Here is a 25,975-nt window from a genome sequence, read left to right as displayed (position 1 = left end):
AGAAATCACACTCAGCATTTAATAGCATTTAATCAGTTAAATTATACTTTTTATAATTAATAATTAGATTTTTTTTTGAGTGTGGATCGGTCTGAGGAATAGGAAGATTATGTCTTCTCTCCAATGATTTGAACATAAATTCTTGGGTTATCCGTTTGTATTCCATGGCTTCATGATCAACTGTGCTGTCTATAACTCTTATTTATTTATTTATTTATTTTTAAGACATTTTGATTCTCTAATTTCGTAGCAGTGAATTTCTTATGACTTTTCAAACATAAAATCCAATATCCTAAAATATATTCCAGAATTAACCGTCAAATAACACCATCGGTGATGAGGATATTAATGGCATTGATTGAGCAATGGTCATATCAATGGTAGGTTAGAATAAGAAATCTCAAAGATAAAAGACCCCATTGAAGACAAAATCGACAGCATAAGGATCCCTGAGGCCATTAATCAATTTATGATTAATTGAAATTAATTATTTTAATTAAAAAAATCACATAAATTGGACGTACGTAGGATTATAAAGAGATGGCAGATAATTATCCACAGGGTAATTCCCATGGTACTCTGTCCTATATGCCCTCGTAAACCAAAAAAGAAGAAGAAGAGTATTTGGTAAGTATCCTTGGATTTTAATAAGGATTGTGGTGGTAATTGTGATGGTTTAAAGTATTTTTTATTTAAAAATATATTAAAATATTTTTTATTTTTAATATTAATATAACAAAACGATTTAAAAATAAAAAAAATATTATTTTAAATAAAAAAATTCAAAATTTAAAAAAACACGGTTTACATACCACGGACCTTAAATTGATGAAGAGAAGAAAATATCCAGAGTCAATACCTTATAATTATGTCTAATGATTTTTTTACCAATATGCCTCCTCAAATAATAATAATAATAATAAGATTAATATTAATGCCCTTTAATGCCACAAGTAACACCAAATCACCTTCAACTAGAGGTCAACAACCACCAAAAAAAAAAAATTCTGAAGCCATTTGATAAATTGGCTCTAGCTAGATAGGGAGGCCAGGCACCATATCCAAAACCAAAACAAAATAACTAAGCCAATTAGGCATAACACTCTAATGTTTTTACCACCATTTTTGTACTCGATGCCTTATTGTAAGAAAAATATATCCAACTCTGTTCATATTATTCATCACCACCAATCACTTGATAATTATCCTTGCTTAGTCAGTGAATGTCACTTGAGAAATCTCTTCACCGCCAACCATAGCGTTGTTCGAAGAACAGTACCATGGGTCATCTGTGATGAACTGCATCCATGAATCATCTTTGTCTTCCTCTTCAATACAAGATGATGATGCAATTGGGACATCTGGTGACATTGTTTCATACTCGTTTAGCACACCTTGCGATGAGCTCTCCGTTAATGATAGGCTTGTTGTGCATTGTCCTTGCTCCTCAATCTCAGAACATATTCCATTTTTCTTGAACACTCGACACAATGCGTACGAATCCTGAAATGAAACAAGAAAGTAGCCTTGTGTACAGACGATAAGCCAGGGGAAATGATCATAGGAACTAAATTTTAAAGCTGGCTTATCAAAGGGAAACGACAAACTCGATTAATAGCGCTGCATAATAAGGGAACTCCGTATAATGGAAGCTCATATTAATTCTCTTATTTTTTTTTTCTTTTTTGATGATAAGCTTACCAAATTAAGTTTCTTCTATGTCCTATTTCAAATAAACCATTTACACCAAAAGTGATATATTCATATGAAAGTTCTCTCATATGATCTCTTAATTCAAGGATTCAAACTTTAATTTATGAGGTGAGATGGAGAGCAAATACGTATATATAATAGCCAACAATGTTATATTTAATCGTATAGACACATAAGATGTACATAATTGAATATTATCCATTGTCTACACGTATAAACTTTCAAATTAAGAGGAAATTAAAGGAAAGAGGACATTGCTGGATCGGATTGACAAGTGCTTACCCTAAATTAGTAGGAGATGGATACTTTGATGTCAATTGGCTGGTTTTTCTGTAATTGGAATAAAGCAAAAGGTGACCGACACACTCTTACAAGGTGAAAGTGATGTGGGACTGCTTTTTTGGGTTGGTAGAGTCTTATTTTATCATTTTATTAGTCATGGAATCTAGACTTGTAGATCAGGGAAGGAAAAAAGATAAAGAAGTGAACAACGACATATAGATATGCAAGAAGGGATTGAGTCATATGGAGGATAGAACTTTTGTCTCATTAGAGAAAAACAAAGTGGAACCCAAGCTTTGGCACTTAGGGATCTAACTCCATTTGAAGCAACGAATATGTCAGAGATTGTATGCCATAAAATATTCAGAATACAACAGGTGAGAGATTAGCACTTATAAACCCTAATTATTCTAACTTTTCATGCAAAATCATGCACTTTGTGTGTCACGTTTCTTACACCTTGTTATATTCTCTAGCTATAGTTTCCCACTAGGATACTATGGTCTTGTTGTTGTTTCACAGAGAAACTAATTTCTTTTTGTAATTCAGAGACTAATATTAAGCACAAGAACATGCAATTATGATCATCAAAGTGAAAAAAGAAGAAGAAGAGCAATTACGATGCTTTTATTTGCTTTCTGTACTTTGGTGTAAAAGAGGTGTGGGTGAAAAAAACCAAACGAAAGCAAAGGAAATGTTGCTTTTCCCGTTAGCCATGGCATTGAAATTTAGCAAGCTTTCCAAGTCAACTGGTGAATAAAAAAAATGTAAATATGCAATGAATATGACATAAGAATTACTGATCTTGAGAAAAAGAAAAAGAACATTGAGGAACAGAGAAAAAATACAGCAGCATATTGATTAAAACAAAGTGTAGTCTAGTATTTAACAGTCTCTCTTGCAAAAGAGGAAGGTGAAAATGGTGCCACGATAGCATCAATAGTTGTCCTACATTTTTCTCTTCTCTTTTTTTCTTGAGAAAAGAAAAGAAAAATCGAAAGCGAGGACCAGAAAGCGATTGTGGGTAAATAGAGAACTGTTTAGTCTAGTTGCATGCGTTCTCTCCAGTAAAAGAGGAAGGAAGAGGAGAGAAAATCGATCTTTCAATTCTGTCCTAGATTGCAACTAATAAATTCATCAAGTGTTTGGCATTGCGTCCATCTAAACTTTTAAAAAAAATTGATTTTTTCTATATATATATATGAAGCAATAACAAATTTACCATTAAAAATGGAAATGTTGCATATTTGTTTGTCGTCAGTATGATCAAGAAGGACACAATTTTGCACAATGCACGAACTACCTGGATTCCAGAGGTGTCTTCACACTCCTTGTCGTCGAGCCGATACTCATGCATTACCCAATCGGTCCGAATCCCTTGAGGAGCTCGCCCTCGGTAGTAAACTAATGTCTTCTTCATTCCGATGGCTCTATTCTGGCAGTTAACCCTCCTGTCTTTCCCGGTAGACTTCCAGTATCCAGCTCTAGTTGCTCTGTTAGTCCTGAACCCGTTGGGATATTTCCTGTCCCGGGGCCCGAAGAAATACCACTCCGGGTCTCTGCTTGGCAAGAAAGATTTTTCTACGAGACAAACAACAGCAGGAAGTTGTGTAATGAGAGCAGTAGTCCCATGGCTCTATTCTGGCAATGTTGCTGAAACGTAATGTGAACATATATAGGAAAAATTAAGTAGAGTGTTAGATATATATACCTGCTAAATCCCAAGGCTCGCATTTGTAGAGATCAATCTCAGGGATGATGTCTAAATCGATTTCTTGGCCATTAATTTTACGCTTAAGATAGTAATTGACAAGCTCTTCGTCGGTCGGATGGAATCGAAAGCCAGGAGGCAATCCGACCGGTGCCATTTCTTTCCCTTCCCGATGACCTCCTACTTTCTTCGCAAACACCTTTTGCATTATTATGATCACTACTGCCCTCATCATATATATATATATAAAAAGGATGCAAACCTCCTTGTCATTGGTTTATTTTTCACTTTCGCTTTACAGATTCTTGGACAAACGTTTCTTGCAAGCCTGGCGTTTCATTCTTGCGCCAAATATATATTGGATGCTTACGTTTCAAGCTCTGAACACACGCCAAAAAGAAAGGAACAGTGCTGTACGTGCTTCTTGCTCATGGATTCTTCTTCAATTAATCAATAAGCAAGCTCAATTCATGAGCGTTTGTAGACAAATGTTCTATATCAGACATGTCTTAGCTTCATTTTTTCATGGCTATAGTATCTTGGAGCCATTTATACTCTCTCTCTCTCTCTCTCTCTCTTTTTTTTAATTTGAGTGCATTTACTATATATATATATATATATATATATATATATATATATATATATATAAATTAATGTTACTTACTAATTAATGAATTAATTACTTGATTTTATATTTATGTTATTCATTAATTAGTTAGGGTCTTAAAGTATCTATCATTGCCTAAAATTAAAATGTAACAAATGAGTAATAAAAACATAAACTCGTTTAATTAATTAGTTTTATTGGTTTCCTTTAAAAGTTTTATTATTTTTATTTTTCTGATAGGAAATTAAAAATGTTGAAAACAAATGTTGGTTATTTAAGATATATGAGCCCTAACTAACATTTCAACTAATTTATAAAAATAAATTTATAAAAGTACTTGATTGAACAAAATTTATGAGTACAAGTACTTATATAGAAAGAAAACAAATATGTGCATGAGATGAAAATATATGAGTACAAAATTTATAAGTACAAGTATTTCATATGGCATTAATTATTTTTATTTTAAAAAATACATAAAATAATATCAATTGAGCCTACCTAATGAAAAGTTGACTATGAAGTCAACATTTCTACAAGTCAACATTTCTACAACAAAACTAATGATAAAATTTTACAAGTACAAGCATTCAAATAACAAAAATTAATTTTGGCACTTAAATAGAAAAAAAATCATAAAATATAAATCAACTTATTGATGGTGACTTAGTGGGTTAATTATGATAATACATTTGTATCATATTTATAAGTAAATTATAGTATATATTAAAAAAACTGGGGTTTTTTTCTCCATGTGTTTTGCTATTTAATTATATGAATAATAAAGTACTTCATATTTTTTTATTTATTTTTAATTTTTTTTATTGCAATTGAATCTTTTTATAACCTAATTTAATATAATTAGACTTGGAATTATGGAAAATACCAAATTAAAATATTAAAGACTAAATTGTAAAAAACAAGGAAAAATACATTTTGTTCTCACATTCTCTAAAAACATTATTTTGGTCCAAAAGTTCTTTTTATTTTTATGAACATGAAATACATACTAAAGTATAAAGCAATATAATATTTAAGTTTGTATATAATATAGAAATCATAATTTAATTATGAAATTCAATAAAATAGCAGAGCCATGAAAATCGATGGCCCAATAAAGATCCCAAGTTAATAAACACAACAAGAGTTAAAAGTATTTTATATGAAAATGGCCTTCCAGTCCACTGGATGAGAGGTAATTTCTTAAAAAAGGATGGGTAAAATAATAAACTACACATTCACTTCCTCTTGACCATTGGCTAAAATTGACGATCGTTGACCATTGGCGACATCAGCCACTCTCCAACGACAAACGCTCAGACATAAAGGCACCGTAGCTGTTTCTATCTGAAGCTCCTAATCTTTTGTCCACTGAAATTTGGGTTACATCAAACGGGCCTCTTGGGCTTATTCATAAAAAGTACATGGCCCGCTCTTGTGAGCCCAATATAGGCCCTAATCACTGCAAAGTAGCCCAATATGGAGTTGGATTCAAAAGATGTTGGCGCGGCAGCACTCCACTCTATTTGCTTTTAGCTGCACAGAATGAAATTGCTTTCTAAATAGTATTTTATGAAGAAAAAAATATTATTTTTATTTAAAATTAATTTATTTTTTATGTTTTCAGGTTATTTTTATGTATTGATATAACAAATAATTTTTTAAAAATAAAATAAAAATTATTAACAATATATTTTTAAATAAAAAAATATTTCAAAAAATAATCGTTATTCACATCTTAAAAATATTAGAGCGGAAGCACTCTACACTCTATCTCACTTTTACATCTTATCGAAGACTTTTGTTTTTGTTGTTGTATCTGGTTTTTAAATTATTTAAAAAATAATAATATTAAATTAATATTTTTATTAGTGTTTATTAATTATTTTAATTTATTAATATCACAAATAAAAATATATAATATTATTTTAATATGTTTTACATTAAAAACATTTAAAATATACAATTAATGGATTTGAACAGGGGGGATGTCGCCATAAATGACACCATAATACAATTTAGGATCCTTTTACGAACCAGCCAAAACCAAATATTTTTTTTACGAATGATTTTAAAAATGTACCTCCCACGTTAGTGTATTTAAAGTAATTTAATAAATTCTTTAAGGTGCCAGCTTAAAATTTAAATTTAAAAAATTGAAAATACAGTATTTTTTCTCAACTATCAATCCAAATTTTTAAGTTAGCAAACACATGATGTGAAGCAACTTCCAATAATAAAACACTTTTATAAAAAAATCTATTTACTGAAAAAACAAATTCATAAAAGGGAAATGAAATTGAACGTAGGATCATGTAACAAGAGTAGTAGTCTTGTTAATGCTAGTTTGGAATTGAGTTTGAATATATTTTTTATTAATTTTTTAATTTTAATTAATTTTTTTTAATATTTTTGAATCGTTTTGATATGATAATGTGAAAATAAATTTTAAAAATTAAAAAATATATATTATTTTGATATATTTTTAAGAAAAAAAACATTGAAAACACAATATTTAACATATTTTTAAACACCCCCTTTTACTCTCATAAATTATCATTTTTCCCTTACCTTTTTAGACATATGTGGTCAAATAATGTGATGTAAAGGTATTTAAAAATATGATATCGATTGTTTTTTAAAATATTTTTTATTTGAAAATATATCAAAATAATATTTTTTTATTTTTAAAAAATTATTTTTCACATCATCACATCAAAATGATTTGAAAATACTAAAAAATATTAATTAAAAAAATAAAAAAATTATTTTTTTAAAAAAAACTTTTAAAATATAAAAATAAATATATTGATCATGAAAAAAAAAGTAATGAAAAGATTTATTGCTATCCTTATATTATAAAAAGTTTTGGAACCAAAGCAAAGTTTCATTTTAATCCCTGTAACCTATAAACAAATATTTATTTACAAATCGGTCCTTGTTTGGAAGATTTTTTATCCTTATATTTTATAGAAATTACACTCTGGCCTTAATGATGAAGATCTTTTATAATCTTTGGGTTCAATACATAGTTCAATGCTTTGTCCCATTTGTCAACTTCTGCAATTTCGAGTACTGCAATATTCGTGCAGTTTTTGTTTTTAAAGTTTAGACATTTCACTGCAAAAAATTGGAATCCCATCAGCCATCATCACATCACTGTCACTCTCCCATTCCAATGCCTTGATGCAGTGTCCATTTGATTCTTGTAGCAGAGACCTCTCACACGCAAATTCTTATCGCCAAAAACCCAAAATTTTATTCTTTGTTTATTTATGCTGCGCGTTTGAATTTGTGGGACTGGTTGTGAATTTGGAACCTGCATTAAATTCCTCAATTGATTTTCAATAATTTCAGAAAATCTAATCATCGCAGTAGAATGGGATCTAGTCTATGTCATGTCTGGAAGGCTAGCAACCTACAGGGTCCAAGGAATTTGCTGATGGGGCCATTGGAGCTCAATCTTGATGTGACCACTGGATCTTAACGTTACACAATGGCTCGAGGGGGGGGATTCAATTTAAACATTCAAATACGACTGTCCAGTTGCCATCTTCACCACTGTTTTGAAATTTCAAACATACATGTTCCTTTCTAACTTTTGTCAGTTTCCTTTAAAGTTCGAATTTTTTGTCAGTCTTTCCGTGTGTAGCCTGTTAGCTAGAGATCATTACTGTAAAAAGGGGTCCATTGCTTGTTGAGATGGATGTTGCTTATATAAAGATCCAACCTTGGCCACCAAACAACTTTCAGCTTGCAATTCATTCACATTTGAACTAGAATGGGGGACTTCTCTTTACTTCAAAACACCCCAGTTGAGTTACCTACAGAGGGAGTTGATGAGAGAGTGAAAATGTTGCTCGAGTACTTCAAATCAGAAGAAGACATGGGATGTGGCGACAGCTTTGCAGAGAGAGCTGAATGGTACTATCAGAAACGCCCTCAACTTCTTGCTTTACTTCGAGACTTGTACAATGGGTACACAGCCTTGGCGGACAGATGCAGTAGAATGGAAAAGGGCAAGAAACTTAGCAATCATTTCTCATATCCGATGTTAATGGCTCTTGATGATGACCAAGATCAAGAAGGTAGTGGTGGATCTAGCAGCTGCCAGTTTCTTGATTGGGATGCTGAGAGTTCTATGTCTTACCAACAACCAACAACCCCCTTTCAAGATGGCAGTGATACCGTTCTTGGCATCGATGAGGTTGTAGTTGATCTTGTAATGAAGAATGTAGAGAACGATATATTAGCAGACCAGCTTAGTGAAATGGAGAAGCAGCAGCAAGGCCAAGAATCAATATGGAGAAAAGTAGAGCTATTAAAGAAACTTCTTGAGGTGTTAGAGTCAGAGAGGATAGTGTTACTGAATGAGAATGTGAGATTGGGGTACAAAATGCAAGCTGTGTTGGAAGAAAACAAAGGGTTGTCATCTGAAGCAGTGTTCTTAAAGAGGAAAGCTGGTGAGCTAGCTAGGTGTGTGTTAAAAATGAGGGAGGATCATAGGGTGTCTATGCTTACTAGAAAAATTGAGGATCTTCAAGGACAGATATATGGGTTGGAGATGAGAAACAAGGACTACTATCTGCAGTTGTTGAGGAAAGAGCTGCAAGGAGAAGAGAAAATCAGCAGCAGAAAAGATGATGGCGTCGCTTTTGTAGGCTGTTGCTTTCAAATAGAGAAGCTGAAATTGAAGAAAAAGGATGGAGCTTCTGTTAGTAAAGGTGGTGCAAAGAGACGGCCAAAATGGTGGGAAAAGGTCAAGAGCATGGACTTGTTTATGTGTGGCTTTCAGTGTTCCCCTTGACATTCCATGGCTACCTCCCCAGACTGTTACCGCTGCTGCATCAGATGGGAGTTCCAGGCAGATATTTTTAGTTTTTTCTTCTTCCTAGTTTGGCTCATATCAATTAAGTATGGGATAATACTATCTGATGTCTTAAATTCTGTTTAATCCTAATAGAGATAGTAATATTTTATCTAATTAGATATTCATATATGTTTTAGCTGATGCTCAAAAGTTGGATGGAAAAATGTTGATTCTGGCTTAAAAACTCAGTGGATTGTGTGAATTTGGCACACAGATTTTTCCAAGAAATTTGAGTATCAATGCCTAAATTGCTCGTGGGATATTGAAGATGCACTTCTTGATCATGCTTGCCGACTAAACAAGTAGAATTACCACAGGATTTTCATTTTGATGTTAAGAAGTTTTTGTTGTCTTTTGTATGCAAGGAGATAGCATAAAGAAGGAGCCGTCAACAGGTAAGCTCCCCCATGATTATGCCATTGTTGCACAGATGAAGAAACGGGCCCCCAAAAAACAGTAGAGAAGTGCTAACCGGGATTTTTTTTTAAATTTAATATGTTTTAAATTGTTTTGATATACTAATATTATAGATAATTTTTTAAAAATTAAAAAAAATTATTTACATGTATTTCAGTATAAAAAATTATTTGAAAAATAACCATTACTAAATAAAGACTATGAAAAATCAGTTTCAAGTAAGATATTTGAAAATCCAATGGATATTGTTCTGGCTTCCTTGTATTTCATTTTTTTTATTTGAAATGAAATTGTTATTGACCTGTTGTGATTATCTCAATATATATTTTTTAAAAAATAATATAAAAAATATTAATTTGAAGTAAAGATAAAAATAAAAAAATTTAAAATTTTTAAAAGCTAAACAAATATATTTTAATAAGAAAATTCAACATATAATATAAAGAAAAAAATTATCAATAACCTAATTTTTATAAAATATAAAAAAAGTCATGTTAATTTATTTTCTGTGGTATAAAAACAAATTCAATGAGAGAAAAGAAAAAAAATTTAAAGAGGAAAAAGAAAAAAATAAAAATATCTTAAAAAAAGAAAAAATAATTATCGGCAACTTTACTATGCACTATTAATAGCGTTATTATAAAAAACATTTTATTTAAATATAATAATGATGCAAATATATTCCATATTTTTAACTTAAATCAAGTATTTTTATATTTAAAATTTATATTATTATTAATCTGATACGAAATTATGGGATAATATGCTAGTAATAGGCTAGATGGATTGCAGGGTATAGAGGCCAATATAAAGCCCATCTATTAATTGGGCCATGCAAGTTCTGACCCAAAACGCATTTTTGGCGGGTCGAAACTCGAAACGCGACCTTAATGTACGCTTCGAAACAGTTAAAACTTAAACACAGAGGCAGTGAGAGGAGAGATGCTAAAGTGCACAGAAAAGAAAGAAGGTGTACAGAAAATATTCTCAAGATGTTGACACGTGCAAATTGATTGCATACGCACCGTCAGATCTACTGAAATGATTCTCTTTAAAAACGCTCATATACACAACGCATAAAAAGGGTCTCCCTTATCGCCGCCTGTTATTGAGAGCTGAAAAAACACTCTCCTACCTATCTCCCAAAACCCAATAAACAAACAAAGGTAAACTAAAACCCTAAAAAACCTAGATTCATTCATATTTTTTTACATTGGCTTTTAATTCCATTGCTGTTATCTTTTTTTTTTGGATTTTTTTCATGTCTTTGCATGTTCAAGTTTGCATCTTTTTATTCATTTCTAGTTAATGCCAGTGTATTTTTGTTTTAGTGGTTTTTGGTGATATGGATTCTGCTTGCTGAAGCCTGTAGAGCTTGATTTCATGGTTTTTGTGGTTTGAAGTGAAAAGAAACTGTTAATTTCTGTTTAGGGCTTTTGACTATGATGTTTAATGAAGTTGTTTTGTTAACCATAATGTGATTAATTTGGTTTGTTTTGAAGTTAAACTATCAAGATTTGAGTGAAGTACGAAAATTTAAGCCCATTTCGAAGTATTATTACTGAAGGTTTAATAATGGTTTTATCTGCTAAGTAAATTGATTAACTAGTTATAACTGGATTTGCTATTTTGTTTACTTGTTTTGGTGGACTGTGTTTCTTGAGTTTGTGGAACTAGCTTTATAATCTCTAGTTTGATAAGAACTTGTTAGCTGTTAATTCTTGCTCTCCTAGAGTTGCCTATAATTATTATAAAACCACCTGATTATACCAAAGCATAAAATCAAAATAGTTTAAATAACAATCAAAACCAAAATTTTAGATTCTTAAGCTTAATCATGTGGAAGCTGTTTTGGGAGGATTTAGTGGATATGATTTCTTCCATTTGGAAGCTCTAGTTTTTTTGTTATCAATTCTAATTCCTAAGCTCTTATGATATAAACACGAGCTTATTTTTTGTGGCCTTTAGTTCATTCATATTTTGTTCCTTCATCGTTTTTATTTTCTAGATTTTAGTCAAACCTGGTATATTAGTAATAATAGGTAAAAGAGGGTCTGAGTTTTACTGCTGTTTGGGACTTTTGGGGGGAGGGGAGATGTTAGGACCCATGATATTCAACAAAAGGTGCTGACAAATTGCCCTGAACATGGAATGTTAGGCTTTTGGTGCCAGGCTATTTTCTCCTTTGATGTCTTCTATATACCTATTATATGAACTAGTAATTCAATTTTCTCTATGGTTAAAAAAATGCAGTTTTTAAATTGTCACCTTTACATTATATTCTGTTATCATGAATGCTTAATGGAACATGTTGGCGATTAATAATCTTGTTGTGGTTTGGTTCTTTCTGTATACCTAGTGCTTTTTTTCGAATTCCTTGTAAATATTTTCATGTTAAGTTTTTAATTGGTCAATGCATTGTACAATTCTTTTCTTTGTAATCCTTTATCTCTTTTATACAGATGGATCGGGAGAAGCTTATGAAGATGGCCACTGCAGTTCGCACTGGTGGAAAGGGTAGCGTGAGAAGGTGGGAAGACTGTTCCATGGCAACTATTCTAGCTCTCACTGGAATTTATCAATTAGCTAAATTATATTGTGTTCGCATCAAGTAGCTGAGTAATGAAAGAAGTGTAAATTAATGGAAGGAATTGTTTTAAGTGAAAGTGCCATATCGGACATTCAGCTGAGCAGCATACTGAATGAGATTTGTGTGGTCTGGTTTTGCGCATGTTTTATCTGTGTTATGCTGATTACAACTTGAATGGTTTTCTGGCTTGTGTGAGAAATATCTGTTGCCTGGTTCTATAGAGTATTGCTTGCAGTTGGGTATTTTGCATTGAAAATCTAAACATATGTTTCTATGAAGCAATTGAAGTTACTGATAAAGAAAAGATTACATGGCTGCTGTGTTGTACACTTCTGTTGTGTGCTGCTAATGAGTTTCTTTTGAATTTGTACCTTTAACTGCAGGAAGAAGAAAGCTGTCCACAAGACTACTACTACAGATGATAAAAGGCTTCAGAGCACCTTGAAGAGAATTGGAGTGAATGCTATACCTGCAATCGAGGAAGTCAACATATTCAAGGATGACATAGTCATCCAGTTTCTAAATCCCAAAGGTAAAGCTGACTACCATATATGGACATGATATACTCACATCGTTCATATCCTTCTGGTCAATTAGTGGCTAATTATTATTTTGGTTTTAATTTTGCAGTGCAAGCGTCCATTGCTGCCAACACATGGGTTGTCAGTGGTTCCCCACAAACTAAGAGTATGGCTCTAAGACTTTCTATGTAAACCCAGAAATGAAAAGTAAATCATTTCTGTTAATTGGTTGAACACAAGGAACGTTCCACTCACCCAGTGGCCAGTGGTTAAATGTTCTTGGTCTTGCCATGTTGAATTTGGTTTTCTCAAAGGAAATTTACAGCTAATTGTTAGTTAACTCATTTAGTTTGCATGAGATTTGACATGCAAATTTGTTGTGATTTTTCCTTTTCAGAATTGCAAGATATTCTTCCACAAGTTCTTGGGCATTTAGGTATGCTGTTTTGAGTTTATTCTCCGAAATCATCTGTGAATTGTAACTGATACTCGGTAATAACTTCTACTTTCTTATGTTTCTCTGATCTGTAGGTCCTGATAACTTGGACAACCTGAAGAAATTGGCGGAACAGATCCAGAAGCAAGCACCTGGTGCAGGTGCTGCCGCAGCAGATGCGGCAGCACAGGACGATGATGATGACGTCCCGGATCTTGTGCCTGGAGAGACCTTTGAAGCTGCAGCAGAGGAGGATAAAGCTGCTGCTTCTTAGAGAGATTTAAAAGGATTTTGTGCTATTTTACATGCATCCTGTGATTTTGAAATGTCATCCATTTTTTTTTAATGACATCGTTCTTAATCTTATGTTCTCTGTGACTCATAATGGTTGTTATGTTGAGTTTTCGATCCAATATACTTTTTCTGAAATTCGTGATTGATATTTTCCTGGTTGAATGTCAGCACCGTAACCACGGCAATGCGCGAATCATTATATTATAAAAAAAATTATAATCTCCGAGGGGGTGTTATCCCGTGAAAAGCTCTTTGGAACTCTAGTTTAGCTGGTTTCGACTAAGAAATCACAGGTTTTGCTTGGTGGGCTTGGAATGCTATAGACTTGTCAATTTATTCGGTGAATTGCTGGGAGTTGATGTAGCCCATGTTGGATTAAATATTATTCTAGATTGGAGCAATGAACTTATTTAGCCAGTGTATAAAAACAAAAATTAATTTTACTGCTGGGAAAGCAAGACAATTTGTGTTGTTGTGGTCTCTGAACTCTCTCTCTTTTTTTTTTTTTTTTATTGTTTTTCAATTGCACCTTTTATATTATATTGACATGATTTTAAAGCTCATAATTTGTTTTATTTTTGGTGATATTGTATTTATGATATTAAAAAAGTATCCTAACATTAAATTGATGCTTGATGTTGCATTTTTTTTTTAATTTTTTTTAATTAAAAAATTAAAATAACAAGGATCAGATTTAACATAAAAAATAACAATATTTTTTTCTCTTACTTCTCATGGGCATGAAAAACTACAATTTAGAAGATTTTACTTTATATATATATATATATATTCTTTGTGTTTATAGAATTTGAGAGGAGAGAGAAAGTCAAGTAGAACTAGTGAGGAAAGAGAAAGTATTTGATTAGTCATATTTTGGTCACTAAAAATATCAATCTTGATATCAATATATTCATATCAGAGATAAAGGTTTATAGAAATATTTTTCTTTTAACATGTCGTAAAAAGTAGATCAGGATCTATAAAGTTGTTTATGATTCTGATAGATTTTTTATTTTATTTTTAGAGCGATTATGTGTGTTTTGAGATTTAAAATGAGTTTATTTAAGTTTATGTAATTTTTTTGGTATTTTCATGTGAAAATAAGTTTAAAGATGACTGGAAAATCAACAAGAAGATGATATGTTGTTTATATATATATAAACAATTAGGAGTGAATGATGTGTTGTTTATCTGTTAGAAAAAAAAGGTTCATGGACCTTCATCCTAGGCCCATGTATGCTTGGTATTTTTCTTAGATATCTCTTTATTTATTTTTTATTTCCTAACAAAAAATTTCTTTAAATCACTTTATTAAAATAATATGTAATTGATTATCTAAGTATGCCATTATATTTATGAATATTATAATGTTTTATAATGATATTATCTTTTGTTTTGTTTTTTTGAATAATTATGCATTAGTATAATATGTAGATTTTTTAAAAATAATTTTCTCATCAAATATTTATTGAATGAGAATAAAATATATAGCTCGTATCACTACTTCGACGCTACCATGTCTTCTTATGACCGAACGACTCTCATCAACTTTAAATAAGACATTCTAGCATTAGCTAGTGAGCCAAAATGGTTCAAGACTCCTTTTGCACAAAACATGTTTAGTATGATAAATGATTTTGAATGAAGATTCTTTTTTATTTATCATAGAATGATCTACCTTGAATTGCTGAAGAGGTACATGATGATATTTCAAAATTCAAAATGCTCAGGAATGTTGGTTTTTTTAGTGTTTGGATAGAGGGTAATATATTCATGTTAATATTTTCTTTTCCTGCATTCAAGAAGTTGATGAATTAGTGATAGAAAATACAACATTTATAAAATAGTTGTTTTTTATGGGATTTAAAAACTATCCAATGATAAAATCAATGATTTTTAATAAGAGATTACAATAAATAAGAAAATAAATTTTAAATTCTTAAGAACAAGAGTATTTGTTTTTAGTTATGTATGATAAATACTTTGTAAAAATAAAAGTATGAATAGAGAATATGAAAAATATAGATCCTTTACATGTGTGGTTCAGATGGTATATATAGCCTTTAAAATTTGTCATGTTACTTGAATGGAGAAGTTAGAATATCATCTCCTCCTGATAACATTAATTAGAGATAAATATCTCTTATATAATATTAATGAGAGATATATATTGCTTACACAATATTAATAAGGGGTTGATACCCCTTACACAATATTAATTGTTGATGAAAATATGACAGACTTCTACAAAACTTTTATACATCCAATGATGTAGGGAGATGATCATTCTTGTCTTTTAATATTTTATGTTAAAAGACGTAAGAATAGACAAATAAATTCTTGTGACTCAACAAAGGGTCTAAAAAGATTATCAACTCAAAAATATTTTTAGACTTGGATGGAAAGATTTCAAATCTAAGGGTGATAAGTCTAGCAACATGTTAAACTCATATGTATTTGGACTCAGCACGTAGCTGAATCCAAAGATAATGCGTCCGGCATCTTGTCAGACCCACTTGTACTTGGGTTTAACGCATAGTTGAATCCAAAGATGTTGGGTCTAACATCTTACCACACATATGTATTTGGGCTCAGTGCATAGCTGAACCTAAAGGTATTGGGTCTGACATCTTGTCAAACCCACTTATACTTGGGCTCAACATGTAGCTAAACCAAAAAATACTGGGTATGGCATTTTGCCACACCAACATGTATTTGATCCCAGTGTATAGTTGAATCTAAAAGTATTGGGTTTAACATCTTGTCAGACTCATGAGCACTTGGGCTCAATGCGTAGTTGAACCTAAAGGTATTAGGTCTAACATCTTGTTAGACCCACGAGCACTTGTGCTCAACACGTAGCTAAAATCAAGGGTGATGAGTTTGACAACTTGCCAAACCCAGATGTACTTGGGCTCAACACGTAGTTGAATCTAATGGTGTTGGGTCTGACATTGCTAAACCTATATATACTTAGGCTTAACGCGTAGCTGACTCCCAAGGGTATCGGGTCTGGTATCCTGCTAAACTTACATGTATTTGGATTCCAACACGTACACATCTTGCTAGACTCATATGCATTTGAGCTTAATACACAACTGAATCTAAGAGTGTTGACTTTGGTATTTGCTAGGTCTAAATCATCTAAGCTTGGCATTCTACCAAACCGAAATATATTGGACTATCAGCCTGCATTTAACCCTTTTAATTATGAATTTTTAAGCAAACATATCACATATTATAGAAAATACGTTCATCGATCAGTAGGTACCCTCTTTGCTGAAACAAGGTCTATATTTTTATCTAGACTTAGAACTCAGGTCTTTGCCCGCTGTGAAATTCTTAAATCACTATTAATTGGTGATGGGTTCAATAGCATAGCCTGCATTGCAAGTGAACATGAAAAGTGAATCACTCACAAGTGAAATAGAGCTTTCTTGTACATAAAGATTATGAAAGTAACCTTCAATTGTCGTTTGAAGTGCAGGGTTTGGCTGACGATACCCTCCAAAATCAAACACTAGGCTAATTCCATTACATATTTGGACTCACAGCTTGTAAAATATAGGATTGCCTCTGCTTTTGGTACTGTATATCTTTCAATTTGTCTCTGAGAAGAACTCAACCTTCTCCATGTACCAAACCTTTTGTCAGCAATGGAGTTGCCACTGCAATCGGAGAAATGAGGTTCAACTTTTATTCCATACTGCACCAGCTTCACATAGTTTCTTAGCCACTCTCACCATGGCGTGCTTTGATGCTCCACATGCACGAGGAAATTCTCCGCAAATTACAGAAACTAGATTATGGCTGCATGTTTAGCTCTGAGAAAGCACCAAACAAATTGACATCAACAACCCTTTTGAATTCATCACCGGTGGTAGCTAAGATTCTGGGATCCACGTCGCTTGAAACATCAGCGTTGTTGTATATAACATCAAGCTTTGCATTCATGGAGACAACCAAGTCTGCAACGTTTTGCACTTCGGAGTCGCGTGTCACAAGGAATGTAAGATGTTGAATTTTGGGAGGCAAGTTCTTCATATAGAGGCAGCGACCAAGTTCATCTTGGATATTGACAATGAGAACCTTGGCATGATGTTGTATAAACAGCCTTGCTATAATGCTATGGACTTGTACTACTCCACTACCTCCACCGGTTATCATCGCCGCCTTGCCAATTATGTAACAAAACTGAAGTTTATTTGACGAAGGAATCCAAGGCCTGTTTTGTTCTTACTGTCATGTCAATCTCACATATTATCTTATATCATAAATCATTGGAGCTAACACAGAATCCCTAACTTGTTGGTTGGAATTAGCATAACATAAACACATGATTAGGTGCTAAAGATTGGATCCAAAATGATTAATATGCTCTCACTTTGTTGGGCATGCCCATCTAAATATCGTGAAGCTCTCAGGTAAAACTTGAATTTGGATTCATCCTTGTACACAGAAGTTATATTTTTTTTTCTACTGGTGTATTTTGAAAAAAAATAATCTAGTTTTCACCACTTTTTATATTTTATATTTATAATCTATGCATGTATGATCTAACTAATATAACTCTTAGCCCTAGGGTGAGGGTTTAAATCTGAAACTTTCAAGTGAAAATCAAATAAAAAAGAGCAGGCTAGAAAGCAAAACAAGAAGTGGGAAGAAAGGAAAAAACAACAGAGGTAGAGATTCTAGACAGACTGAGTCCCCTAGCAGGCCCCATCATCCATAAAATACTCTCATTTCTTAACCTGAAGCAGGCAGTCCAGACATGTGTGTTGGCCTAAAGATGGGAACACTCGTGAGCTTCTCTTCCAGACCTTAACTTTTGTTTATCTACCTCATGGTATCCGGGAACATGGTACATTTGCTGAGAAAGAAAAGTTTGCTTTAGACTTGATCAAAATGTTTAACGGGGGCTATATAATGCAGAATTTGCCCGCCTAGCTGCTCCAACTGTTGAGGTATTCGTATCCATCTTCACAATGCTAACTTCTGCAACAATTTAGTATGCTTTGAACTTAATTGTTAATTTGTTGGTTTATTAATGAAATGATGCAAAACATGTTTTCCTTTTAAGTTTCCATGAAGGGCATCCTTTTAGCTAAAAAACATAATTTCATCCATTGCTGCTAAGTGCTAAGGGAATTAACAGGGTTAGATGAAATTCTGTATCATACTGTGAGATTTGAATATAGAGGGTTGTCATAAACTTAAGACAAAGATTTGAATATACAGGGAATTAACAGGATATCTATGTATGGAGCATTGAAATACAGCACTTAGTTTTGTATGTCAATATCCAAAGATTCAATTGTCAAAAGAAAACACAAAACATATAACGTGGTGATAATTTGGAAGAATCTAGAAAACTTAGTGATTAACATCATGAAAAACAGAGTCTCCACTACGAACAGTTTGTGGCTGTTTCTGTCAACACAGGTGTTTAAACTAGTTACTATTTTCTTGATAAATTGTCAAGTAAGTGCTAAAAATCAAGTTGTCTCGTGTCTTTTCTCTATCTTCTTGCAGGAGGAAAATTGATGCCTGAAAGCTTCATAATTCTCATGAGTTCTCATAAAGGTAATTGCTTTCATCCCAACCTTTTCTCTTGCTTGTCTCTTTTGTTTTAGCAAAGGAGTTTTATGTTGTGGATTTTGCCTTTGCTTCAGAATAAAGTCAGATGGCCAACTTCAAACAACAAATTATTCTAGTAATTTGAATTAATTTTTTAAAATATCAAAACAAATAAAAACACAAAGGAGCTGCCCTAACTAATATATATATAATTTTTTTTTAATTAATTTTTCTTATATATATAGAAAATTTTTATTCGCATTAGCAAAAATCTCTATTTTATTTTAAAATATCAAAACAAATAAAAAGTTTATTTTTTTTTATCACAAACTAATTAGTAAATAACATATTGATCATTTAGGTCTTGTATTATTAATATGGGATTGAGATTTGAGATTGATGAAGTGATTTTTAAGTTTTTATTTTTATTATTATGATTAATAATTTAATTTAACATGTTAATTTGATGACTTGTTAATCTAAAATTTAGTTTTAGTAGAGTTTCAAATTAAACTAGATAAAAATTAACTCGAAATTGATTAACCTAAAGAATCAATCTATAACTCAATCAATATAATTAAAATTTAATTTAAATTAACTTTAGCTAATCCACACAAATTATCGGATCATTAGTTAAGCACGAGTTTACTAAAAGTTTGATTATGACACCACAGTAGTTGGCCTTTTCGTTTACTCATTTTGGCATGGTGGCTGGGAAACTTAGAATTTAAGCTTCAAGCCTGCAAGAGGTGTAATGGGCCTGAAAACATTGGATTGACTACAAAACAGTCCAGCAGAAGGAAACTGCATAAGACGAGCATTTCTGACACTCAATGGCAATGCAGTTGAGCATGGAAAGCTCAAGAGTGGGTGAGTTAGACTTAGAAGAATGCAGCAATTCCAACAAGGCAAAGAGGAGAAAGAAGAAACCAATTTCGAATCAGGAAGAAGATAAAGAGAAGGATGCCAATGTCATTGGCAGGTCTAAGAAGAAGAAGAAGAAGAAAGAAGGGACAAAAACGTCACTTCATTCTGATACTACTAGTCCTTATTACAATAAGTTTGATGAGGCTTACGAAAGGAAAACAGCAGAAAACACATGGAAGCCACCACAATCTGAATTTGGGTTCTTGCATAATCATGCACATGACCCTTGGAGAGTTTTGGTCATTTGTATGCTCCTTAATCGCACTGCTGGTACTCGGGTACTCTATATGCTCTCCAAGTCTCAGTCTTTTCCTGTTCTTTCGGTGGTTTTATTTTCTTCTTGAAATTGATATTTGTGGGTATGCGTGAATGCTAACCTTTTAGCTGATTACTTTGTGAATTTTAGTTGTTAATGTACTGTTGATAATTGGGTCTGGTTGAGAAGACTTGTTTGGATGTTGTAAATTAAAAAGTACTGAACTTCAAATAAAAAAAATTTGAAACTTTATGGTGCTATTTATCTGTAAAAGATCTTGGAAATTATTTCCCTATACAAATAGGAATGAGGATGGATGATTCATGATTTGGTTCTTGATTTGGATGGATGATTCATGATTTCCCTATACAAAACTTTATGATTGCTTGATTTGGTTCTTGATGTGTTTTCTGAGTAGCAATCCTAATCTGTATCTCAATTTATCCCCTTCTCCTATCACTGTTTGGCAGAAAATTGGGTTGAATGTTGCTAACAAAAACCTTTTTCAAGTATTCTTCATCCGCTTAATTTCAACTTGATTTCAAGTCTCTTGTCAAACATGAAGGGACCACTGCATAAGCATTGATGCAGTCAGTTTACTTAAATAGAACATAACTAAATGCAGGCTGAAAGAGTTGTAGCAGACCTCTTTACTCTGTGTCCTGATGCTAAGGCTGCCACTGGGGTTGCCACAGAGGAGATTGAAAGAGCAATTAAAAGTCTAGGTTTACAAAAGAGGAGAGCAAAGATGGTACAGCGATTATCTGAAGACTATTTAGAGGAGGACTGGACCCATGTCACTCAGTTGCCTGGTGTTGGAAAGTAAGTGTTATTATTATTTTTTCATCATGGTAGATACTTTCTTCCTTTAAAACTGTATTAACTTCATCATCGGAAACTCTGATAAACTTTTCTCTAATTTCTTGTAGGTATGCTGCTGATGCATATGCAATATTCTGCACAGGAAAGTGGGAGCAGGTTAGACCAAATGATCACATGCTAAATCGTTACTGGGAATACCTTTGCAGTACCAAGAATGCTTTGTCATAAGCATCAATCTTTTGGAGGAGTTGTTGGTCGTTAGTGCATGAGCTAAATGCATGCAATTGAATACCAGATAAAATGTTGATCAGAGGGGCGCAAAATCTGTAGTGGATGGAACTATGACCTTGTTAGTTTCATAGGAGTCCACATTTTGACGTCGCATGAACTCAGGTCAAAAGCCCCCTGTATGTACACTGTTGTTTCCCTTGTTATCCTGATTATGGATTTTTTAATCTGTCTTTTCTTGAAACTCGATTTCTATTTTCTGGTAAGAAAATGAGGAAGGTTTTTGTGCTGATTTGTTTTCCAGTTAGTGGCACATCGGCCAGATTTTACAAAAAACTGCAGCATATAAAATAGCATGACGTCTATAATATTTCTCTTCAAGTTTTCTTCTTTCACGAATGCATCACTTTGTGTCTCAATTTCTTGTAGGCACTCTAGGCCATCCTAGACTCGTTTCCCTTCCTAGCAAGTGGCTTAAATGCGGAGCAGCGGAAGTACGTTTACATAAGCCATAAAACCACTGTCAAGTTGCTCGAGAATTAGAAACGGTTCATCATCTTGGGATCGAAATTGGGTTGGCGTTTCATGTTTTGGCATGCGATCACACGAAGCATTAATTACAGATATTGACCTCATTGTAACATGGACATGTCTATAAACCACTCAAATAAAAAATACATATATATGCAGACAATCTTGTCTTCAACACCTTTATTCTAGGTTTTTTCTTTTTGGCTTTTAGCACGGTTATTAAAAAAAAAATTGATAAAGTAGCACAATGAATAAAATATTTAGGGATATAGTCATAATTTCACGAGTCATAGAAGGAAACTGCTATACCTGAGTTGTAGATACTAATTTTATTTCATGAAATGAACTAGGAAAAAAAAATATTTAGAAATATAACATAGTTTTACAAGTTGCAGTTGCTTAGCAACTGTGATACATAAGTTTGAAATTTATATGCATAGCTTTTTTCTTTTCTTTTCTCTCTTGCTTTCCACCTCTCTCTTTCTCTCTCCCCACGGCCACCCACCCCTCCCCTCTCACTATTGCCAACAACCTTCCTCTCTCTCCCCTCATCGTGGATCATCCATTTTCCATCCAAAACATCCACCACTGGTCACCATCACCACCCACATTTTATATTTAGAGGTATATTAATCATTTCTTTTCTATCAATTTAATGTAATTCATGCTATTTAGAGGTATATTGTGTGTTAATTTGATTTCATAGAATGTTAGGCTTTTGAATTAGAGATTATATTAATTAGATATAATTTGAGTTGATAATTAGGTTATTTTGTAAAATAATCAATGATTTTGGGTTGTTGCTGATTGTGAATTAATAAAATTATTTTGTTAGAGTTTGTTTATTTAGGTTAAATTATGGATTATACTGAATTACATATAAAATAAGAAAATTGGCTATGAAATACATGAATTTGATTGATAATTTTGTTATGGTAGTGAAATTTGATGAATTTAGGTGTTCGCTGATTAATTTGATGTATTTAGGTTTTAACCGATTATATTATTGTTATGATTTTATTGATAAATTATATACTTTGATTAACTCCAAGATATTGATAAACTAGAATTGTGTTTTGTTATGTTGTGTTATATGATAAAATGTCTACTAATTTAGGAATATTATGCTTCCAGTATGGTATTATTGTCAATACTGACAATAGTATCACTTATAATGGAGGAAGTCATGAGTTCTTAACTGCTACATTAAACATGTACGAGATATCTAGAATGTTATGTGCTCGACTTGACTGGAATATGTTTGAAATAAAAGTTGAAATTACTTGGAGGATGTTACAAACCGGGGTCAGTCAAGCTTGTTATTTCGGTGTACCAATATGTAGTAATGAAATTGTGAATTCAATGTTTGGGTTTGCGATGATTAATGAGATTAATATGCTAGAGCTTTATTTGAATAATAGATCTAGATAAAGAAACTCTTTTAGTATGGAGTTGACCCAGGTTCCAAGTAACTCTAAGAGAATCACACAAGCATTATAAACAGCTGGTCCATCTAGGTTAGGTGTCAATGTAAGTAGAAAAATATCAATGTAGAAAATTGGTAATGTGGAACCTCGGTTAGGTATGACATATGCTTCATATTTCTATGGAGAATCTAAACCAAGTGATAACGAAGATGATCATCACATTGATAGAGTTGATGTTGAGGAGGAAGATGGGGATACTGAGTTAGTTGAGCATGTTAATCACTATATGGCTCCTCCTACTCCTGAAGTTAAGGTTGTGAGTGCAGATAACCAATACGGATGCAATGTCTGGGCTAATAGTCGTAGGCATTTAGGCTTATTAGTTGATGAATTAGAGTTTGAAAAAAAAAATCAAAGACAAATCTAAATGTATTACTATAGTAAAGATGTGGCATATAAAGAACTCATTACAATACAAGGTCCATCGTTAAACTAAAACTCATGTGTCAGTTGCTATGTGTTTAGGAACCAGTTTGTAGATGGTATTTGCGTGGAGGATATCACCAAAAGTCTAATTCATGAGAAATTTTAAAATTTAAAGGGCCACACATGTCGGAACCCTTTTATTTTGAACATCATCATCAAGTTGACTCAAATCTCATTACTGAAGTGATGTTGACAATTCTGAAGAGGGATTTAAGTATGAGTGTTGCAATGGTTCAAGGTACAGTGGAGAGGGATTATGAGCATTAAGTCTCCTATTGAAAGGCATGGATGACTAAACAGAAGATATTAGAGCGGTTATTTGGTATACATAAAGAGTCTTTTTAAAATCTACCTAGAATGTTGATGGCTATCAGAGATTTAAATTCATGAACAATTATCACTTGGGATGATAAAATGCTTGATGGCAAGAAGATAATATTTGGGAGAGCGTTTTGGGCATTTGGTGCTTCAATTGATGGGTTTCAATATTGTCATCCTCTAATTAATATTGATGGTACTCGCCTTTATGGTATGTACAAGAAAAAGTTGTTAGTTATAGTTGTTGATGATGTAAATAATGAAGTTTATTCGTTGTTTTCTGCTATTGTTGAAAAAGATACAAACAATAATTGGAGTTCATTTTTAGATTTGCTTCGTCAATATGTGATTGACGATCACACCGGATTATGTATTATATCAAATATACATGCATGAATTAAGAGTTTCATGGCACGAATATTTCCCGAGCTTGTCTTGTTAGATATCATCAATATTGTTCACGAAACTTTGTGAGTAACTTCAACATTAAGTTAAGAAATGTTGCCTTGAAAAGTATGTTGCATATGACATGTATTAATCCTTCTAAATAGCAATTTGACATTTTATATGAGGATTTAATGGAGATTGATAATGCAACCAGAGCATGCCTAGAAGTTAAACCTAAAGAAAAACAGGCAATGTCATATGATTTTGGTGGTTGTTGTTATGGAAACACGACTACAAATTTATCAGAGGTTTTTAATAATGTTTTAAAAACAATTCATGGTTTGCCTGTATCAGCTCCAGTGTAGATAATTTTTTTAAATGTAATAAATATTTTATAGAGCGTGGAGAAAAAGTTGATGATTTTTTTTAGTCGTGATGTATTGTGGCCTCCAAAGGTTATTGCTAATACATCATCTTATAGATCACACGTGATATCTCTATTTGATTTTGGAGGCGAGATATTTCAGCCTAAGACATCTCTAACCGTTGGTGTTACAAGAGAATTGCTGAAAACGATTAACATTAATAAAGCAAATTGTACTTGTGGCAAATAGAAATTGTGTCATCGATCATGTTCACACTTGATTGCATGTTGCACTTTATGAAATGTGAACTATGTGCAATTTATTAATGATTTATACTCTAACTTTTCATACAAAAATACATTTAGTCCTCGTTTTTAACTCTTACTTGATACGTTGTTATGGTTTGCATATATTGGTTCAGATGTATATGGATGTCCAACTAGATGGAAAAAAGGATAAAGGTCAAAGGAAATCCACTTGTCTACATAATGAAATGGATGATACAGAGAGGCACTCACTGAATAGATATGGCATATGCGATTAAAGGGATCATAAAAAAAAACTTGTGAAACTAGTTAATATTTGTTTTTTTTTTTTTTTTTGTATTTGTTTTAAATTATGTAAACTTCAATTATTGTTTTTAATTCAACTATATGGATGTTCAATTGTATTGCAAAGGCCAATAATTTGTTGATACAGGACCTCTAGGGAGGCATGATTCGGACTAGATTATGTTCTACTGCTTCTAGAAGTGTTAACAGACAGGACCACCTTGTTGTTGAGGCAGGTCCTGATGATAGGTCGGTTCTATATATGCAGGAAAAACATTGTTCCGATGATATTTGGAGCGGCAAGTTCAGATCATTAAATTAATAGCATTTTTAAATAACTATTTTAATTACACATTGTAAATTATTAAATTTTAATGATTATAATTGTTTAAATAACTAAATTGCTTGATTTTCAAGATGGTGATCCAATTGCATACACTGATAGAGTTGCATGAGTGTGTTCGTCCATTTGTTATCAACACTAGTTTTATTTAGATCAATCAGCTGCGTGGCATATAATCAACTATAAGTATAATATATAGTTCTATGTTGTTATATGTTATGAAAATTATGAATAGATATATAATTAATTTGATTTTAATCAAATGTTATTTTAATTGTTATTTATGTGAATTGTGTTTTATTACTGTAAAATTAGT

At 32.3% G+C, this 25,975-nt stretch overlaps 5 protein-coding genes across 7 annotated transcripts; 3 read left to right on the top strand and 2 right to left on the bottom strand.

Moving 5' to 3' along the window:
* Window positions 1-903: 903 nt before the first annotated feature.
* On the bottom strand, window positions 904-3,968 carry LOC7454027 (NAC domain-containing protein 54). 2 transcript variants are annotated; one of them, XM_024582290.2, is made up of 3 exons: window positions 3,707-3,968; window positions 3,218-3,576; window positions 904-1,503 (listed from the first exon to the last, which is right to left on the bottom strand). In XM_024582290.2, the coding sequence occupies exons 1-3, from the start codon at window positions 3,939-3,941 to the stop codon at window positions 1,213-1,215; spliced, it is 885 nt and encodes a 294-aa protein (XP_024438058.1). In that variant the 5' UTR covers window positions 3,942-3,968; the 3' UTR covers window positions 904-1,212. The 2 variants fall into 2 exon arrangements, with proteins under 2 accessions (XP_024438058.1, XP_002318332.3); XM_002318296.4 differs by having other exon boundaries at window positions 3,299-3,576; window positions 3,707-3,947.
* Window positions 3,969-7,910: 3,942 nt separating this feature from the next.
* On the top strand, window positions 7,911-9,450 carry LOC7454028 (kinase-interacting family protein). Its single transcript, XM_002317689.4, has one exon. The coding sequence runs from the start codon at window positions 8,095-8,097 to the stop codon at window positions 9,118-9,120; it is 1,026 nt and encodes a 341-aa protein (XP_002317725.4). The 5' UTR covers window positions 7,911-8,094; the 3' UTR covers window positions 9,121-9,450.
* A 1,179-nt stretch (window positions 9,451-10,629) lies between these two features.
* On the top strand, window positions 10,630-13,585 carry LOC7485194 (nascent polypeptide-associated complex subunit beta). Its single transcript, XM_002317690.4, has 6 exons — window positions 10,630-10,766; window positions 12,063-12,130; window positions 12,574-12,722; window positions 12,821-12,877; window positions 13,109-13,147; window positions 13,243-13,585. The coding sequence occupies exons 2-6, from the start codon at window positions 12,063-12,065 to the stop codon at window positions 13,419-13,421; spliced, it is 492 nt and encodes a 163-aa protein (XP_002317726.2). The 5' UTR covers window positions 10,630-10,766; the 3' UTR covers window positions 13,422-13,585.
* A 3,660-nt stretch (window positions 13,586-17,245) lies between these two features.
* LOC7485195 (short chain aldehyde dehydrogenase 1) lies at window positions 17,246-17,608 on the bottom strand. Its single transcript, XM_024582761.2, has one exon. It carries the CDS (start codon window positions 17,606-17,608, stop codon window positions 17,246-17,248), a length of 363 nt encoding a protein of 120 aa, XP_024438529.2.
* Window positions 17,609-19,768: 2,160 nt separating this feature from the next.
* LOC7454029 (methyl-CpG-binding domain protein 4-like protein) lies at window positions 19,769-21,957 on the top strand. 2 transcript variants are annotated; one of them, XR_002977015.2, is made up of 4 exons: window positions 19,769-20,223; window positions 20,827-21,023; window positions 21,131-21,416; window positions 21,681-21,957. XR_002977015.2 is itself a non-coding variant. In XM_002317691.4 (3 exons), the coding sequence occupies exons 1-3, from the start codon at window positions 19,852-19,854 to the stop codon at window positions 21,249-21,251; spliced, it is 690 nt and encodes a 229-aa protein (XP_002317727.2). In that variant the 5' UTR covers window positions 19,769-19,851; the 3' UTR covers window positions 21,252-21,543. The 2 variants fall into 2 exon arrangements, 1 of the variants encoding a protein (XP_002317727.2); XM_002317691.4 differs by lacking the exon at window positions 21,681-21,957 and having other exon boundaries at window positions 21,131-21,543.
* The last annotated feature ends 4,018 nt before the right edge of the window (window positions 21,958-25,975 follow it).

Source organism: Populus trichocarpa, chromosome 12 (genome assembly GCF_000002775.5).
Source record: "Populus trichocarpa isolate Nisqually-1 chromosome 12, P.trichocarpa_v4.1, whole genome shotgun sequence".
Lineage (NCBI taxonomy): Eukaryota > Viridiplantae > Streptophyta > Magnoliopsida > Malpighiales > Salicaceae > Populus > Populus trichocarpa.
This window is presented reverse-complemented; position numbering and strand designations above follow the sequence as displayed.

Excerpts from the sequence above, each read along its gene's own strand:
- LOC7454027 (XM_024582290.2), bottom strand. The coding sequence starts at position 3,941 with ATGATGAGGGCAGTAGTGATCATAATAATGCAAAAGGTGTTTGCGAAG. Across the intron at positions 3,577-3,706 it reads CGAGCCTTGGGATTTAGCAG|AAAAATCTTTCTTGCCAAGC; the intron begins GTATATATATCT and ends TTTGTCTCGTAG. Across the intron at positions 1,504-3,217 it reads CAACATTTCCATTTTTAATG|GATTCGTACGCATTGTGTCG; the intron begins GTAAATTTGTTA and ends GTTTCATTTCAG.
- LOC7454028 (XM_002317689.4), top strand. The coding sequence starts at position 8,095 with ATGGGGGACTTCTCTTTACTTCAAAACACCCCAGTTGAGTTACCTACA.
- LOC7485194 (XM_002317690.4), top strand. The coding sequence starts at position 12,063 with ATGGATCGGGAGAAGCTTATGAAGATGGCCACTGCAGTTCGCACTGGT. Across the intron at positions 12,131-12,573 it reads GGAAAGGGTAGCGTGAGAAG|GAAGAAGAAAGCTGTCCACA; the intron begins GTGGGAAGACTG and ends CTTTAACTGCAG. Across the intron at positions 12,723-12,820 it reads CCAGTTTCTAAATCCCAAAG|TGCAAGCGTCCATTGCTGCC; the intron begins GTAAAGCTGACT and ends TTAATTTTGCAG.
- LOC7485195 (XM_024582761.2), bottom strand. The coding sequence starts at position 17,608 with ATGATAACCGGTGGAGGTAGTGGAGTAGTACAAGTCCATAGCATTATA.
- LOC7454029 (XM_002317691.4), top strand. The coding sequence starts at position 19,852 with ATGGCAATGCAGTTGAGCATGGAAAGCTCAAGAGTGGGTGAGTTAGAC. Across the intron at positions 20,224-20,826 it reads ATCGCACTGCTGGTACTCGG|GCTGAAAGAGTTGTAGCAGA; the intron begins GTACTCTATATG and ends AACTAAATGCAG. Across the intron at positions 21,024-21,130 it reads CAGTTGCCTGGTGTTGGAAA|GTATGCTGCTGATGCATATG; the intron begins GTAAGTGTTATT and ends AATTTCTTGTAG.